The 15,498-nt window shown below is 37.6% G+C and overlaps 2 protein-coding genes across 2 annotated transcripts; one reads left to right on the top strand and one right to left on the bottom strand.

Annotated features, from left to right (window-relative positions):
- Positions 1-762: 762 nt before the first annotated feature.
- LOC143884223 (glutaredoxin-C1-like) lies at positions 763-1,582 on the bottom strand. The gene has a single exon (XM_077387673.1). It carries the CDS (start codon positions 1,313-1,315, stop codon positions 1,004-1,006), a length of 312 nt encoding a protein of 103 aa, XP_077243788.1. The 5' UTR covers positions 1,316-1,582; the 3' UTR covers positions 763-1,003.
- Positions 1,583-14,297: 12,715 nt separating this feature from the next.
- On the top strand, positions 14,298-14,776 carry LOC143884217 (glutaredoxin-C1-like). Its single transcript, XM_077387662.1, has one exon. The coding sequence runs from the start codon at positions 14,298-14,300 to the stop codon at positions 14,607-14,609; it is 312 nt and encodes a 103-aa protein (XP_077243777.1). The 3' UTR covers positions 14,610-14,776.
- Positions 14,777-15,498: the final 722 nt, after the last annotated feature.

Genomic DNA, 15,498 nt, shown 5'->3' with positions numbered 1-15,498 from the left:
ATGATGGCGGGCACAATATAAAAACTCAAACATGCATACAAGTAGGAAACATGAAACTATATATATCTAGAACGGAGTTTTTTCTTTTTTTTTTCTTTGTTTGAAATGGTGGGATTTCATTAGAAAGGGAAGCACACAGATTTCATTAGAGAGGCAAGCACACGACCATGATAGTTGAGGTAGCAAGAAGGGAAAGAGTGGAAAAACACAACTAAGAGTCTAAGACTACAAATCTCAAGGCAGAAGAAAATAAAATGTCTCTAGTGTAGATCTAAACTACTGAAAGAGAGTGTGCTTGGTAAAAATTAATAGGGGGTCGTATCTCATTTCCTTTGTCCCTACTCTTTTTGCAAACACCTGCCGTTTGGATACAAGGATTTTGTAATCCAGGATTGTAAAGTTCTGGCTTATACGAGCTAAAACATGTATTTTATAAGAAAAAAACTGGATTATACAATTTCAGGATTGTTAAATCTAAGTTTTAGCTTATAAAATCCAGGATTTAGCTCGTAAAATCCAGGATTATAAAATCTTTGTATCTAATAGGCCGCAGCTTGGCATTGTATTCATTCGTATCATGCTACAGGCTACTGTATTTTGTTGACTTTTCCTTTGTGTGAAAATGAGAAAGTCTTATGATAAGACGGTAATTAGACTGCGTGGCACCTTATAGGGGCCTACTTCATTTGCCATCCCTACCTCTACTTCACTCTTTGAAAATACTAGTTAACGAAGAAGATAAAATAGTAAACAAATAAAAAATGTAAGCAAAGACTAACTTCCTTGTAATTTTATTCCTTTCCTCGGATAAAGCCCAAAACCTCTATACACATAACCTTATTCTTCTAACATCGTATGAGAGCATGTTCCGAATTTTATTACACTAGGATAGATTCGGGCTTATTCTTCTAACATGATATCAGAGCGCGGCCTTCGATTTTACTACATGCGGATTGCTCGAAGCTTATTTTTTAACATAGTATCAGAGCAAATTCCCATGTTACTACACCCAGATAGCTCCGGCCGCTCTAAGCAGTTCAACTAAGGCGCCTTTAACATGGAGCGACATGACCTCATTGTTAGAGCCTATCAGTTCATTGCCGATGTACACGACGGGTACAGGCGAACTACGTCCCATCAAACCGGCGAGCGCCTTAGCCATTTCCTTCCCTTTTGGTACCTCATCGAGCTCGTAAATCGCCGGGTTCACCCCGAGTTCGTAGAAAAGCCTCTTGATGGCATGGCACATGCAGCATGTGCTCATGCTGAAAATCACAACAGCGTTCTGCGAGGCCAATCTCAACACCCTATCCATCCCGACAAATTGCACTAGGTTTTTTTTTTTCTAGAAAAAAGTTGTAGGAATAGAAGAATTCCAATAGAAAGAAACTAATCAAAATGCAGAATGGTTAAGTAAAATCACTAAGTGGGCAATCAAGAAATAAAAGGAGCAGAGAAAGACTTGTTTGTTTCCTTGACTTGAAAGTACTTAGTCTTTGAAGGATGGAACTATGAGAAAGATGAAGTGGGTTTTGAATACAAAGAAGGGTTTGGTGTGTTGAAATTGAGCTTCTACAATGGCATATTTATACATGCCTTTGAGGGTGGTGGATTGCATTTTATATTAAAGGAGAATTAAAATGGATAAAGTTCAGTATCAAAATGTCCCCTCATCAATTCTTCATGATGTTGATTGAAGGAAAATTCGAAGACGGAATACTTTGCTTTGTAAGGACCAAAAGATGTCATCCAAAATCGAGTCTAGGGTTTTCCTTGCAGCTCTTTTTCTCCCCTGGTATATACACTGAAATTTAGTGTATGTTAATGTTATAATAATATTTTTAAAAGGAAATTTCTAAAAAAACACTTATTGGGATTTAGGGGTGGCAAAATTGGCCGAACTGAACCGCAACCGAGCTGAAACCGAACCGAAAATTCTGTTTCGGTTTGGTTAAACCAATCCGATTAAAATTTTGGTAGATTCAAATTTCGGTTCGGTAGAACCAAACTGATGATCGGTTCGGCTCGGTTTCGGTTTGGGGCTTTAGTTTGGTTTCGTACGGTTTGGACATATATATGTTCGGTTCGGAGTGTAAGCATGTTCGGTTCCATTCAGTTTGGGGGTGAAACCAAACCGAAACCGAACCGTTGCCACCCCTAATTGGGATCCACTTGTTTCTCATTTATGTGATCAGATCCATTGATCCGAATGGCAACCATAAGTCTGGCCTAATTCATTTGAGAAGACATTGATTGGATGATCCTGGGCCCTTGATCCATAAGCCTCACTTAGGCCCAATAAGAGTGCATATACAACAACGTAGGTATGTTTGGGCAATCAGATGCTTACATGTACGGAATATCAGAAGCCCACATGCACCTGCAAGTGGAGGAACCGTACTGAAAAGATGGAATCCATATCTCTCGGGAATAGTAGTCTTATCCAGAATCATCCAAAGAAAAGCGACGTGGATTTGAAAAATGTAGAAGATCGTTAGAAAGGTAGAAAAGGGAATGAGGAAACAAGAAAATGTAATCTTTCCACGTTCTCTAAACGTGGATTAATAAACCTTGTTTAGTAGTCTCCACACTCCTACACTCGGTAGTCCTCTCAATGTGTCTAAATATATAAGCATGATACTAGCTAGGGGAGTGATATATTGGCCCCCTTTTCGTCCACGGGCCACCCCATTTAGTGTATTTATGACTCTCTTTTTACACTATAAGGGGATGGCACGAGGAAGAAAAAGGGGTCAATGTATCTTTTGCATGATAGAAACTAGTTATTTGGTGGGCCCGAAAAACATCGTCCATATGATAATTAACTATCTTAGCAATTTAATCTTGAATGATTAAAGACAATATTTAAATCCGTTGATCAAATGATTAGGATGATTCGACGGTTTTGTTTGGTGCATGAATGTAGATGCTTCGACCGTCGACACGGGGTGGACCCCACCCGATTACTAATTCCCAATCACCTCGGTTACAAGTGCGGATTAGGGCAAGAAAAAATCTTTTAAGACGGGACGAGCATCATTTTTGTTATGAAAAACGATATCCCACGCGTTGGGTTTCAGGTCCACGAATATTATTGGCCGTCACAATCCAGGCAACTTGGCTCCAATCTTATCAGATTATTATAGACCTCTGATCAAGCATGAAAAAAAAAATAAAAAAAAATCCTTTAAGACGTCTTGAAGCTATTGATTTTTGCAAAGCTCAATCTCGCGAATGAGATCTACATTCGACGTTGAACCTAGTCCGAATTGGTCATCTAGCGACGGCCCATCAAATTAATCAACCATCCTCATCACCAAGAAAATGTGTCATTGGTCGTGTTTGTTATGTCTTAGGGTAAATCACCAACTTTGGTAGTCCTTAGAAGAACACCTAGAATGTTTTAGCCTAATTAGAATTCTTAACATCTCCTTGGATATAATGTAAGTATTCAAGTGATTGAAATATTTTTCTACCTTTAGAGGGCCTTCTTCTCTCACACTCGTGGAGTATCTCAAAAGGCAAAAGGAGAGGGAGACTCAGTGTCAGCTTTTATAAGGCAGAGGGAATAAAAAAAAGAGAGGGTTCCACCAATTTGTAGAAGAGATGTGTACCTCACTCCTCGCCTAATCTCTTGTATGCTACGATCCGACCTCGCATTCCTCTTTAATTCTACCAAACTAAAAGTTGGAATTCCTTATCCATTCATGTACATCTCACTCCTTAAATGTGTATATACTATGCTTACTTGTATATAAATGCCTATGTGCGTGTAACATATGTACCATACATACATGTAGGATCACCATACATACATGTAGGAAAATGGGATTCTAATCTATGGTCCTTGACGCAATCTTGAAAGTTCAGTTGCTTCTAATTTTAACCTAAGTATGGAAAAGAAGGGTTCCATCATTTTATTTTATTTTTACAAAATAATCCTTATTATCTAAACCGCAAATTTCGATCAGATGATGAAATCAGTGATAAGTGTTGAAGTATAAATGATTAAATAACACCAACTCTGCTTAAGCTTTTGGAGTAATTGGTTATTTCACATGGTATCAGAGCTATTGCATTAGCACGGGTCTTCCTGTGTTCTAAACATAACAACTCCTTGATTTTAAAAATCCACGTGTATGAGCAGCCCAAAAGTGGGGCCACATGTGCTGCATTACGGCAAACCAAAAAAGGAGGGGTCATAAATAATTAAATAACACCAACTCTAACAGCTTAATTAGCTTTTGGAGTAATTGGTTGTTTCACAATTAAGAGATAGACTAACCATGAAATATTTTCAGTTTGGTCAAACCTATCTCATCCCCTCTTTGTAACTCATTCTATTTATACTTAATAAAATTGGTTTATAGTCAATGCTTCCCCCTTCCCTCCCTCCTTATAAGCAATAAGACTGTTGCTTTCAACTTGATGTAAAATGGGTGTAATTAAAATAAATTTCAGACCTTTTTTTTTTTTTTTACACCCATTTTACGTTGAAGGAAACAAAAACTAGAATATGTTCCTTGGCTATTAATGTCTGTCTCTCGGTTTCGGCTATTAGCGAGACGAGTCGTCTTGCCATAGTTGGAGTTAACAAGGCGAGTTTTGGAGATTTTTTACTATTCCCACCTTGATCTTCATTTTTTTTTCATTGTATTCTTTCCTAGCTCATTTGTACTTTTATGCTAATTGAACTAGGAGTTTTCTGCTCATTGATAATTTAATTTGCACCATTTTAAAAGAAGAAGAAGAAAAAGAATACAATAAGATTGATATGATTCGAATGGATTCATATGCATACAATTATGTGCATCCATTTTTAGGGCAGTGATAAATCGACCCCTTTTAACTTAAAATGTTAGGGCGTGTGAATAAAGTTTTCATCTGCCGTTAAACACCGTACAAGTGTACAACTCACAGGCCCTAACTTTTTCTGTTCAAAGGGATCTATTTAAGATATATGGGTATATGGGGTTCGATTTATCACTCGACCCCATTTTTATTGAAATAGTGAAATTTTATTAAAAAGGCGGGGCCTTGGTATAGGCAATCAGTCATGGGTACAAAGGGAACAAGAAGAGTAGCAAACCATTACAAATAAGCTATACATTGGTTGTCCTTTTTCTAAGCTACATGGCAAATTTTCATGCACTAAATGCCATTTTATCATAAATTCGTTTTCCAATTTTGACGTTTTCATGAAAGGAGAAAAGGACAGAACTGCATGCATCCACAAGATTCGATCCATAACAAAAGGCCCACCAAAAGATAGATATTAGCCTTCTAGATTTTTCTAGAGATGATGGAAAGACCCCTTTGATCTATCATACACTAAACATATCTGTAAAATGAAATTTTACTTGAAATTTCGATATATCATGATAGAATGGCTTTAAAATTAAATTTATTAGAGATCTTATATGATGTGTAGCCTTATACTCCCTCTGATCTATCGAGGTTTCTATAATGGGCTTTCCTTCTATCCACCGGAGGGTTATGATCATCCTTTGGAAATGATTTTTGGAGCACAACCTATTTACGCTTTCGCACAGCAATAAAAGAGGATTGTTGGGAAGTTGCCTTATTTCCCACTCGGGTGAGTTACTTGGGTGGAAGGCAAAGGCAATTTGGAAAGTGTATTTTTTAGGTTTTTAGAAAACCTATGTATAAAAAGTAAAGAGGGTGATTTCTCTTTGTGCGGCAAAACAAGAGAGGGAGAGAGAGAGAGAGAGAGAAGGAAGGAGATAGTTGGTTCTTCTTTGGGTTTTTTCTTGAGTTCCTCTTGGAGTTTCTTCTAGGGCTTTTCTCTTGTGGGTTTCTCTTGGGTTACTCTTGCACGGTCTTGGGTTTGAGAGAGCAAGGAAAGGGTTGCGGCTTTGAGAGTTTGTGATTAATCTATTGTAATCCTTGTATATTGTTTTTCTTTTAGTGGAAGATCGTGTTTCTCACATGTGGAGTAGGCTTGGCCGAACCACGTAAAATCTTGGTGTTCATCTCTTGTGGCTTGGTTTATTTTACTTTCTGTTAAATTTGTGCACGATTGGATCGAATTGCCCGGCGGATTTTCTCAACATGAGGAATCATAAATACAGTAGAGGGGACTGTCCCGGGGAAGAAAAGGGGGTGAACATATCCTTCCCATTGTATTTACTCTTCCTAATCAACTATATTAAAGGTTGCATAAGTGTTTAATAAGGTAATAAGTACAATTATCAAATTAATTAATGCAGATTTGCTAGGGACCATCACAGAAGGCATTTTGCAGCAGGGCTGTTGCTTGTGAGAGCAGCCACACATGCTTAGATTTTGTATTACTCATTTAATTCATCTGAGTTGGCTGCTCTCACATGCAACAGCCCAACCGAAAAATGCCATCTGTGGTGGTGCCTAGCAAATCCCTAATTAATATTGTTGGCGTATTAGTTTTTCCATGGAATATTAGTTTATCAAGAGGTGGGAGAGGAACAAGGTGGGAGAGGGTGAGAAGTGGCTGAAAATCAGGGAAAAGAAAAAACTCCCCTCAAAATAGAGTTTTTGTTTTTCTTATTTTTCAGCTACTTTGCACCCTCTTCCCACTCAGTGCCCTCATTCTCTCCCTCCCCCACTCTCCTCAACACTTGGTATGTTAATATTCCACGAAAAAAAAAAATCATGGTTCCCAAACATGGCCTTAGTTAATTACTATCTAAAACATTTGATAATAGGAGAATTCCAACACAATGAATAAAGACTCCGAGCAATACCAAATGGTTCAGAATTTCCGTACAGTAATTTGAAATGCCTCTAGTAATAGTGGTTCAAAGATATCAATGCAAATGTATAATAGGAGATTCTATATGGTGTGAGCCTGTATAGTTCAGTATTTTTTCAAACGGTCTAGACCACAGGATGATCCAAACCGTCCATTTGATGGGCAACAACGTAGATAGGCTGTGTCCCAAAAATCATTAATTTCTATAGGATGGTCCTAACCATCCGATCTATAGAGGTTTGGACGGTTTTGGTTCACCCCTATGTCTGTATAATAGTATTTAAAATGCCTTTATTTATTTATTTTATAATTTATGGATGCAAAGTTGGCAAGAAGGGATTGACCCGGGAGTCATATATGGTATTTGCTTTTAGGAACTTATTCTGGGTAACTCCATAAGAATAAGAAAATCACTAATTTTGGAAACTCGCACTCTAGAAAGATTTTCTGAAGTCTTTTACACTTGCTCTATCGTTTATATAGTAATGTTCATAAGCTATACATTGGTTGCCTAGGCTACGCTGTGTTTCTTTCCCCAGTGACCAAACCCCAAACCATACCCTTGGGGCCGTTTGGATACGCGGATTTTAGAATCCATGTTTCTAGTTTGAGAACAGTGTAAAAGAGGGTTCATGATCAAGTAGTTGTATGCTGTGCTGACAGCGTTTCTTAGATTTTAAGTGAGAAATTCAGGTTTTAAAAATCTCTCCTGCATCCTGAGATTTCTAAAACCTGAAAATATGGGAGGATCTGCTGCTCTCTTGCTGATGGAAAGAAAGGTGAGAAGTCAAAAACGATGGCTGATCCGCTTCTTCTCTTGTCTCTTACCTATAATTTTGAAGAAATCCCAGATTCTAAAATCCGCATATCCAAACAGCCCCTTAATGTTCATTGAAAAACATGAAATCGCTTCAACGTCAACAGTTGTCAAAAGAAAAGTCCCATGTTTTTTGCAAAAATCCCTTGATTTTTTAATCTTTTTTCACTTCTTTTTCATGAGTTGGATTTGAATCTTATTACAGGAAAAGGGGAGTCCATTGGATAAACCCTATCCCCTTTCTCCACCTCAGCAGATGCTCCTCGGATATATACAAGCTAGGGCTGCAACTCGGGTCGGGCGGGTTGGGTTTTGGAGAACCCAACCCTACCCGAGAAATATCTCGGGTCGGGTCGGGTCGGGTCAGGTTTTTTTTCGGAAAACCCACGATTCCCAAACCCGGCCCTACCCATGATAAATCTCGGGTCGGATTTTTTCACGTTGACGCAATTTTTTAAGGAAAATTCTTGTTTGGCAAGGCAACTCAACTCATAGAAGTAGAAATTACACTCACATTACACTTGAATCAAACAATGATGTAATTACACTCACATGACACTTGAATCAAACAATGCTGTAATTAAACAATGTTGTAATTACAATCAAACAATGCTGAATCAAACACTTGAATCAACTCAACTACAGTCACATACAATAACAGTGGGTGCGTGGGTTTTCACTTTTAACTTTTAACTAACAATAGAAAAAAATGTACATACTATAACTTAAGTAACTCGGGTCGGGTCGGGTCGGGCCCCTTCAAACCCGGCTTGACCCGAGATTCATGCAGGCTTTTGAATGCTCAACCCGGCTCGACCCGAAACCCATGAAACCTGAACCCAACCCAGGCTATTTTCGGGTCGGGTAAAACCCGGCTCGAGTTGCAGCCCTAATACAAGCCTATATCAAAATAAAGTGCAATAAAAGTACTAAAATAATGAAAGGACGTCAATGTGAGGAATAAGTGAATAAGTATGGTTTTTAATTTCGGCCGAAATACTGAAATTTCCATGACACCGAAACTGAAATTTATACCGAAATTTCAACCAAAACTGAAATTTCAGACCTTGGAAATAACTTTGTGATTCCAAAATCAGTGCATGTTACCATCCCAGAAGGCATTTCGCGGGCTGGCTGTTGCATGAGAGAACAGAAACCTCATAGGCGTGAAATGCCTTGTGGGATTGTCCCTAGAAAGAATAAGCTTGAGGAGCAAAAATTTACAATATTTACAGGGAATTGATATCCGCACTCCATTGTTTCAATAACATCACTCTAGTCAATATTTAAAGAGTTGAGCAGCCTTTCTAAACACCTCTAAAAATTATATATTTACATATAAATTTCGGCCACTGATATTGGCACAACCATGCTTAATAATTGCACAAACTCAGCTTGTCTTTTCTACTTTAATGGCTTCTCCAAATTGATTATTGATTTTGATAGGGTTGCAACTTGGGTCAGGTTTGACCCAACCCGCATCGACCCGACCCAACCCAAAAATAACATGGGTCGGGTTTAGAAATCATGGATCTTGGGTAGGGTCGGGTTTTAAATTGGAAAAGCCGACTCAATCTTAGGTAGGGCCGGGTTTAAAGAAAAAAAACCCGAAACCCGCATCGACCTGGCCCAAAAATAACATGGGTCGGGTTTAGAAATCATGGATCTTGGGTAGGGTCGGGTTTTAAATTGGAAAACCCGACTCAATCTTGGGTAGGGCCGAGTTTAAAGAAAAAAAACCCGACCTGACTCATATGGGTGCACTGTGACTTTCTGAAATATCTCTTGAATAACATAGAAAATTATTTTCCAATATATTGATACAATTGTTTTGATTGAGGTGACATTGTCTATTATGTGAAAATAGTGTCCTTAAAGTTATATACTTGATGACATAAATTTAGAAATTTTTGGTGTGAAGATTTTTTTTTTTTTTCATACAATCTCTAAAATTAGTCACTATCCTATGCTAAAAAATAAAAAACCCGACTCGACCCGAGAAACTATCTTGGGTAGGGTCGGGTTCAGGAATCTCGGGTTTTCACCTGACCCGACTCGAGATAATTCTCGGGTAGGGTAGGGTTTTGGAAAACCCGACCTGACCCGAGATAATTCTTGGGTAGCGTAGGGTTTTTGAAAACCCGACCCGAGTTGCACCCCTAGATTTTGAGTCTAATAATTGGTTTTGGTCTTCCGTTTTTCCTGTTCTTGAAAAAAACATAGATAAAAAATAATAGATAAATAGATTACAAGGCGAAATAAAGAGATGGGTGTTAATAACAATATAAGAGGTGTGAAGATCAAAATACATAGACAACATAGTAGCCTGTGATGGAACTGATACCCACACTCCCTTAATTTATAGTAGCACTCCTACCGTTCAAAATGATAATAATAATAATAATAGCACTCCTCTTACCCTCTTCTACAAGTAAAGGCCATTAAAATTCCCAAAAGACTACTAGTTGCTATTAAGGAGTGTGATTATCAAAATAAGAACGTATCATTATTAAAAGAAAAAGTCTAAGCTAAGTGCATTTCACTCATATTATAATAGAAGATGTTACGGTCGTCGTATACTTCAGCATGTCCGTACCATAAAACTATGGGAAAATGACCAAATAGAAACAGTTTCTTCTGACTATGACATTTCAAGAGGGCTATTTTCTAAATCACCAATCAAGAGTGCATATGACTAAAATGCCCTTGACTCTCTCTCTCTCTCTCTCTCTCTCTCTCTCTCTCTCCCTATCAAATCACCTATTTGAAATGATTACATTTAGGGGAAAACAAATCCCAAAACCCACCTTTTTCCCTCTTCTTCTTCTTCCTCCCACCTACCCAAAAAACGTACGTATGAAAAACCCAAAAACCTCCATTTTTGAAACCCAAAAACCTCCATTGTTAGATGCGAAAAGCTCCATTCTATTGCTAAAAACCTCATATTTAGATGTAAAAGCCTTCCTAACCCTTCATTGCATTGCACAACACCTCCATTTTCAAGAAATATTGGAAAAAAACGTTATTGGATTTGGAAATCTGAAAAATCTTCACTAGAAACCACCATTCCATTGCAGAAAGCTTCCATTGAATGGAAAGGTGTGTATTTTTACCCCTCTCCCTTCTCTTTCCATTATAAGGCATGTTTATAAACTTGAATGAAAGTTTTTCATGTTAAACTACTGTCTTTCATTGCAGAAAGCCTTCAATCACTATTTAATCTTATTTAAATTACTTTAAACATTTTATAATCATTGTTATTTTACTGTAATCCACTAATTTCTTAAGTTAAACCACTATTTCACTACCATAAACCAGTACTGAAGTGGGTGTTTATAAGTGGTTTATATAGGTTCTTTGGGTAAGATTCCTCCGTAGTGATTTATAATCGTAAGTAGTGGTTTATTAAGGGTTACCAGTGGTTTAGAGTGTTTATAATTGTGTTTATAAATGATTTATACAGGGTAAGAAGCAGTTTATAGTGTTTATAAGGTGTTTATATAGGCTTATCAGTGGTTTAGAGTGTTTACAAGTGGTTTATATAGGGTAAACAGTGGTTTATATAGGGTAAACAGTGGTTTATATAAGTTTATCAATGGTTTAGACTGTTTATAAGTGGTTTATGTAGGCTTATCAGTGGTTTAGAGTGTTTATACATGGTTTATACAGGGTAAGAAGTAGTTTATAATGTTTATAAGTGGTTTATATAGGTTTATCAGTAGTTTAGAGTTTTTACAACTGGTTTATATAAAGTAAACAGTGATTTATATAGGCCTATCAGTGGTTTATACTGTTTATAAGTGGTTTATGTAGGCTTATCAGTGGTTTAGAGTGTTTATACATGGTTTATACAGGGTAAGAAGTAGTTTATAGTGTTTATAAGTGGTTTATATAGGTTTATCAGTGGTTTAGAGTTTTTACAACTGGTTTATATAAGGTAAACGGTGGTTTATATAGGCCTATCAGTGGTTTAGACTGTTTATAGGTGGTTTATGTAGGCTTATCAGTGGTTTAGAGTGTTTATACATGGTTTATACAGGGTAAGAAGTGGTTTATATAGACTTACCAGTGGTTTTAGAGTGGCTTATCAGTGGTTTATAGTGTTTATAAGTGGTTTATAGTGTTTATAAGTGGTTTATATAACCCTATCAGTGGTTTAAAGTGTTTATAAGTGGTTTATATAGACTTACAAGTGGTTTTAGAGTGTTTATAAGTTGTTTATTTAGGATTACCAATGGTTTAGAGTGTTTATAAGTGGTTTATATTGGCTTAACAGTGGTTTATAGAATTTATAAGTGGTTTATATAGGGTAAGCAGTGGTTCATATTTCCTTGTCATGACTTAGTAGTGGTCTAGAGTGTTTAAAAGTGGCCCAAATTGTCTTAGTAGTGGTTTATGTTGTTTTATGGAGATTTAGTAGTGGTTGAAGTTGTGCATAATTCTAAAATGGCTGCTTTACTTGTTAATTGGAATGATTTTTTTTCAATTGGTTATTTTGACAATAGTTTAATTTTGTGTAAACAGAAGAACGGTAGAACAAAGAGCTTCTTTTATCTTACACGTCGACGGCTTTGTAAAGGAAGCGGTATCATTTCAATACGTCGGCGGGAAGAAGTTGCCCGTAATTGTGGGTCGAAAAAAAATTGTGAAAAAATTGGAAGTAATTAAGGATTTAAACCAAACTTTAGAGCTCTAAACCATACAAATCTAAGAAATTAGGGGTTCAAACAAAAATTTACGACTTTAAACCATATATTTCTAAAAAACATAACCAAACTTTAGGGCTTTAAACCATAGATTTCTAAAAAAAATTAGGGTTTTAGTTGCTGATTTTCCAAACTGAAAGAGAGAGAGTACCAACTCTAACTTATTGGTTTGAGTCTAAACTGATTTGGGAAAATTATAGAGTTTTCTAAACTGATTTTCCAAAATATACGATTTTCTCAACTAATTTGGTAAAATATAGGGTTTTCTAAACTAAATTTCTAAACCAAACTTGAAGGTTTAAACCAAAAATCTGTGAAAAATTTGGAGAAAATTAGGGGTTTAAACCAAACTTTAGGGCTTTAAACCATAGATTTCTAAAAAAATTAGGGGTTTAAACAACTGAGAGGGAGAGACTACCAACCTGTGAGAGGAGGTTCACTCAGAATAAGAGGATACCGGAGAGAGGTGCACGAATCTGCAGGGCATTGTGACCCTCTAATGAACGATTGGGATCATCCCATGAGAGAAAGAGGGCATTGTGGCCCTCTAATGGACGGTTGGGATCATCCCATGAGAGAGAGAGGGGCATTGTGACCCTCTAATAGACGGTTGGGATCATCCCATGAGAGAGAGGGGGGCATTGTGGCCCTTTAATGGACGGTTGGGATCATGCCATGAGAGATAGGGGGCATTGGGGCCCTCTAATGGACGGTTGGGATCATCCCACGAGAGAGAGAGAGAGAGAGAGAGAGAGAGAGAGAGAGGGGCATTGTGGCCCTCTAATGGACTGTTGGGATTATCCCATGAGAGAGAAAGAGAGAGGAATTGTGGCCCTCTAATAGACGGTTGGGATCATCCCATGAGAGAGAGAGGGGGGCATTGTGGCCCTTTAATAGACGGTTGGGATCATCCCATGAGAGAGTGGGGGGCATTGGGGCCCTCTAATGGACGGTTGGGATCATCCCACGAGAGAGAGAGAGAGAGAGAGAGAGAGAGAGAGAGAGAGCCCTCTAATGGACTGTTGGGATCATCCCATGAGAGAGAAAGAGAGAGGAATTGTGACCCTCTAATTGATGGTTGGGATCATCCCATGAGAGAGAAGAGAGAGAGAGAGAGAGAGAGAGGTGACGGTATTTTAAAATGAGGGTATTTTTTACTAAGGGTATTTTTGTCACATAAGCATCCAAACCAGTCAACATCACTTCTATTTAGTGATTTAGAAAACACCACTCTTGAAATGTCATAGTCAGAAGAAACCGTTTCTATTTGGTCATTTTCCCTAAAACTATTTATACTGTTGCAATATTTTATTCAAATTCCCAAGTTGGGCCGCAATCAAGAAATGATACGAGTAATTTGGGTATGCACCTAAATATCAATCGAACATTACCTTCTTCTATTGTCCCATTAAAATAATGCAATCCACCATACCCACAAGCACCTATAAATAACTCTCCCTTCCACCTCGACTTCATCACACCAAAGCCTTAGTGTATTCAAAGTCTCAAACAAGCTTACTATCTCCTCCAAATCCCATACTTCCCACACTTTCCACAAAGAAATATAAGGTTGATCTCACTCTCCCAAATTTTTACTTGAATTTCTCCACAACCCATCAAAGGATTTGTATTCTCTTCCTATTTTCCTCTTCTTCAGCTCATCTTTCATTGTAGAGCTCTAGCTACTTGTTCATCCCTATTTACATAGCTAACTTACTTTCCATAGGAAAAAACCTCCAATCCAACATATTCTATCCAAATTCAAGTAGATTTTGCTCGTTTTCAATCAGTGTCGAGCTTTTTCTTGAATTTCTTCACAACCCATTTTAGGATTTTTATTTTCTTCATATCTCCTCTTCTTTCGCACTTTTTCATTGTAGAGCTTTTGCTACTTGTTCATCTCTATTTACATTGCTAACGGAAAAAACTCCAATTATATTCTATCCAAAATCATCTGTATTTCAAAGAATTTGAGTTCGATTTCTTGTAAGGGCGTCAAGAACACCACCTTCGATTTTTAGTGATGGAGAGGGTGTTGAGATTGGCCTCCCAAAATGCGGCAGTGATTTTTAGCACGAGCTCTTGTTGCATGTGCCATGCCATCAAGAGGCTCTTCTGCGAGCTCGGGGTTAACCTGGCCATCTATGAGCTTGACGAGGATAACAAAGGAAGGGAAATGGAGAAGGCACTCAATAGTCTACTAGGTCATAGCCCATCTGTGCCCGTCGTGTTCATAGAAGGTAAGCTTATAGGCTCTACCGACAAAGTTATGTCTCTCCACCTCAGCTGCGATCTCATTCCGCTTCTCAAAAAAGCGGGTGCTATCTGGTTGTAGAAAGAATGCTCTGATACCATGTTAGAAGAATAAGTTTATGTGTAGAAGATGTATAGAAGTTGGACGGTATCAACACCTGTTGCATCTTTTAAAGGAAAGAAAGTGGCTTGTGTTCGAAAACAGGGATGGAGCGTGAAAGATTTTCATAATGATTGGTAGCCATTATATCCACCACGTTCCGATGCGTTGGGAAGGATGATCAACCGATGACTAACTGTCACCGTAATTGTCGCTACTACTTGAAATACAACTCTCAACACTGATTTCAGAATGAAGAGAATGAAGATAACTGTCAATGCAACTATTAACGGGATTATTCCAACTATATTTAATATCATACATGTAACAATCATAATAGCGATTGTCACTCTTTGACCCACTATTCAGATAACTAGAATTCAGGTTACCATAATTGAGTCCTTTATGTGTCCCCTTTCCTAATTGTGATCTAAAAAAAGTGAGATTTTGAATCTTCTAAGGGTTGTTTAATAAATAATATACATTGTTGTCTCCTCAATCTCTTCACCATGGAAAACAGATTACTATAACGTTCCATTAAAAAATTAAAAAAATAAAAATAAAGGGAAATGATATTCCCCCCACCTTTTTCATCATTTTCACCCCTTCTTGTTTGTCATTTCCTAAAAATGGTTGTATGCCTCATCTTCAATTTTCAGGAGAAGACAAACAAAAGGGAGTGGATTTGCTAAGAAAGGGGGCTCCCTGTAGGCTCTGTTTCTTTCAGTGTAAAACAGACATAAAACAAATTTTATGCACATTTTAAGGCCGCATTTCTTTGAACACTAAATGGGAGTAAAACAAATTTAATGCGCATTTTAAGTGAAAAATGGATGTAAAACAAATGTTTTACACCCATTTTATGTTGAGG

The sequence above is a fragment of the Tasmannia lanceolata genome, unplaced genomic scaffold, assembly GCF_043159265.1.
Source record: "Tasmannia lanceolata isolate RefF3 unplaced genomic scaffold, GAP_Taslan_0.1 ptg000002l, whole genome shotgun sequence".
Taxonomy (NCBI): domain Eukaryota; kingdom Viridiplantae; phylum Streptophyta; class Magnoliopsida; order Canellales; family Winteraceae; genus Tasmannia; species Tasmannia lanceolata.
Note: the sequence above shows the minus strand (reverse complement) of the source record. Positions and strands in the feature narration are given on the sequence as shown.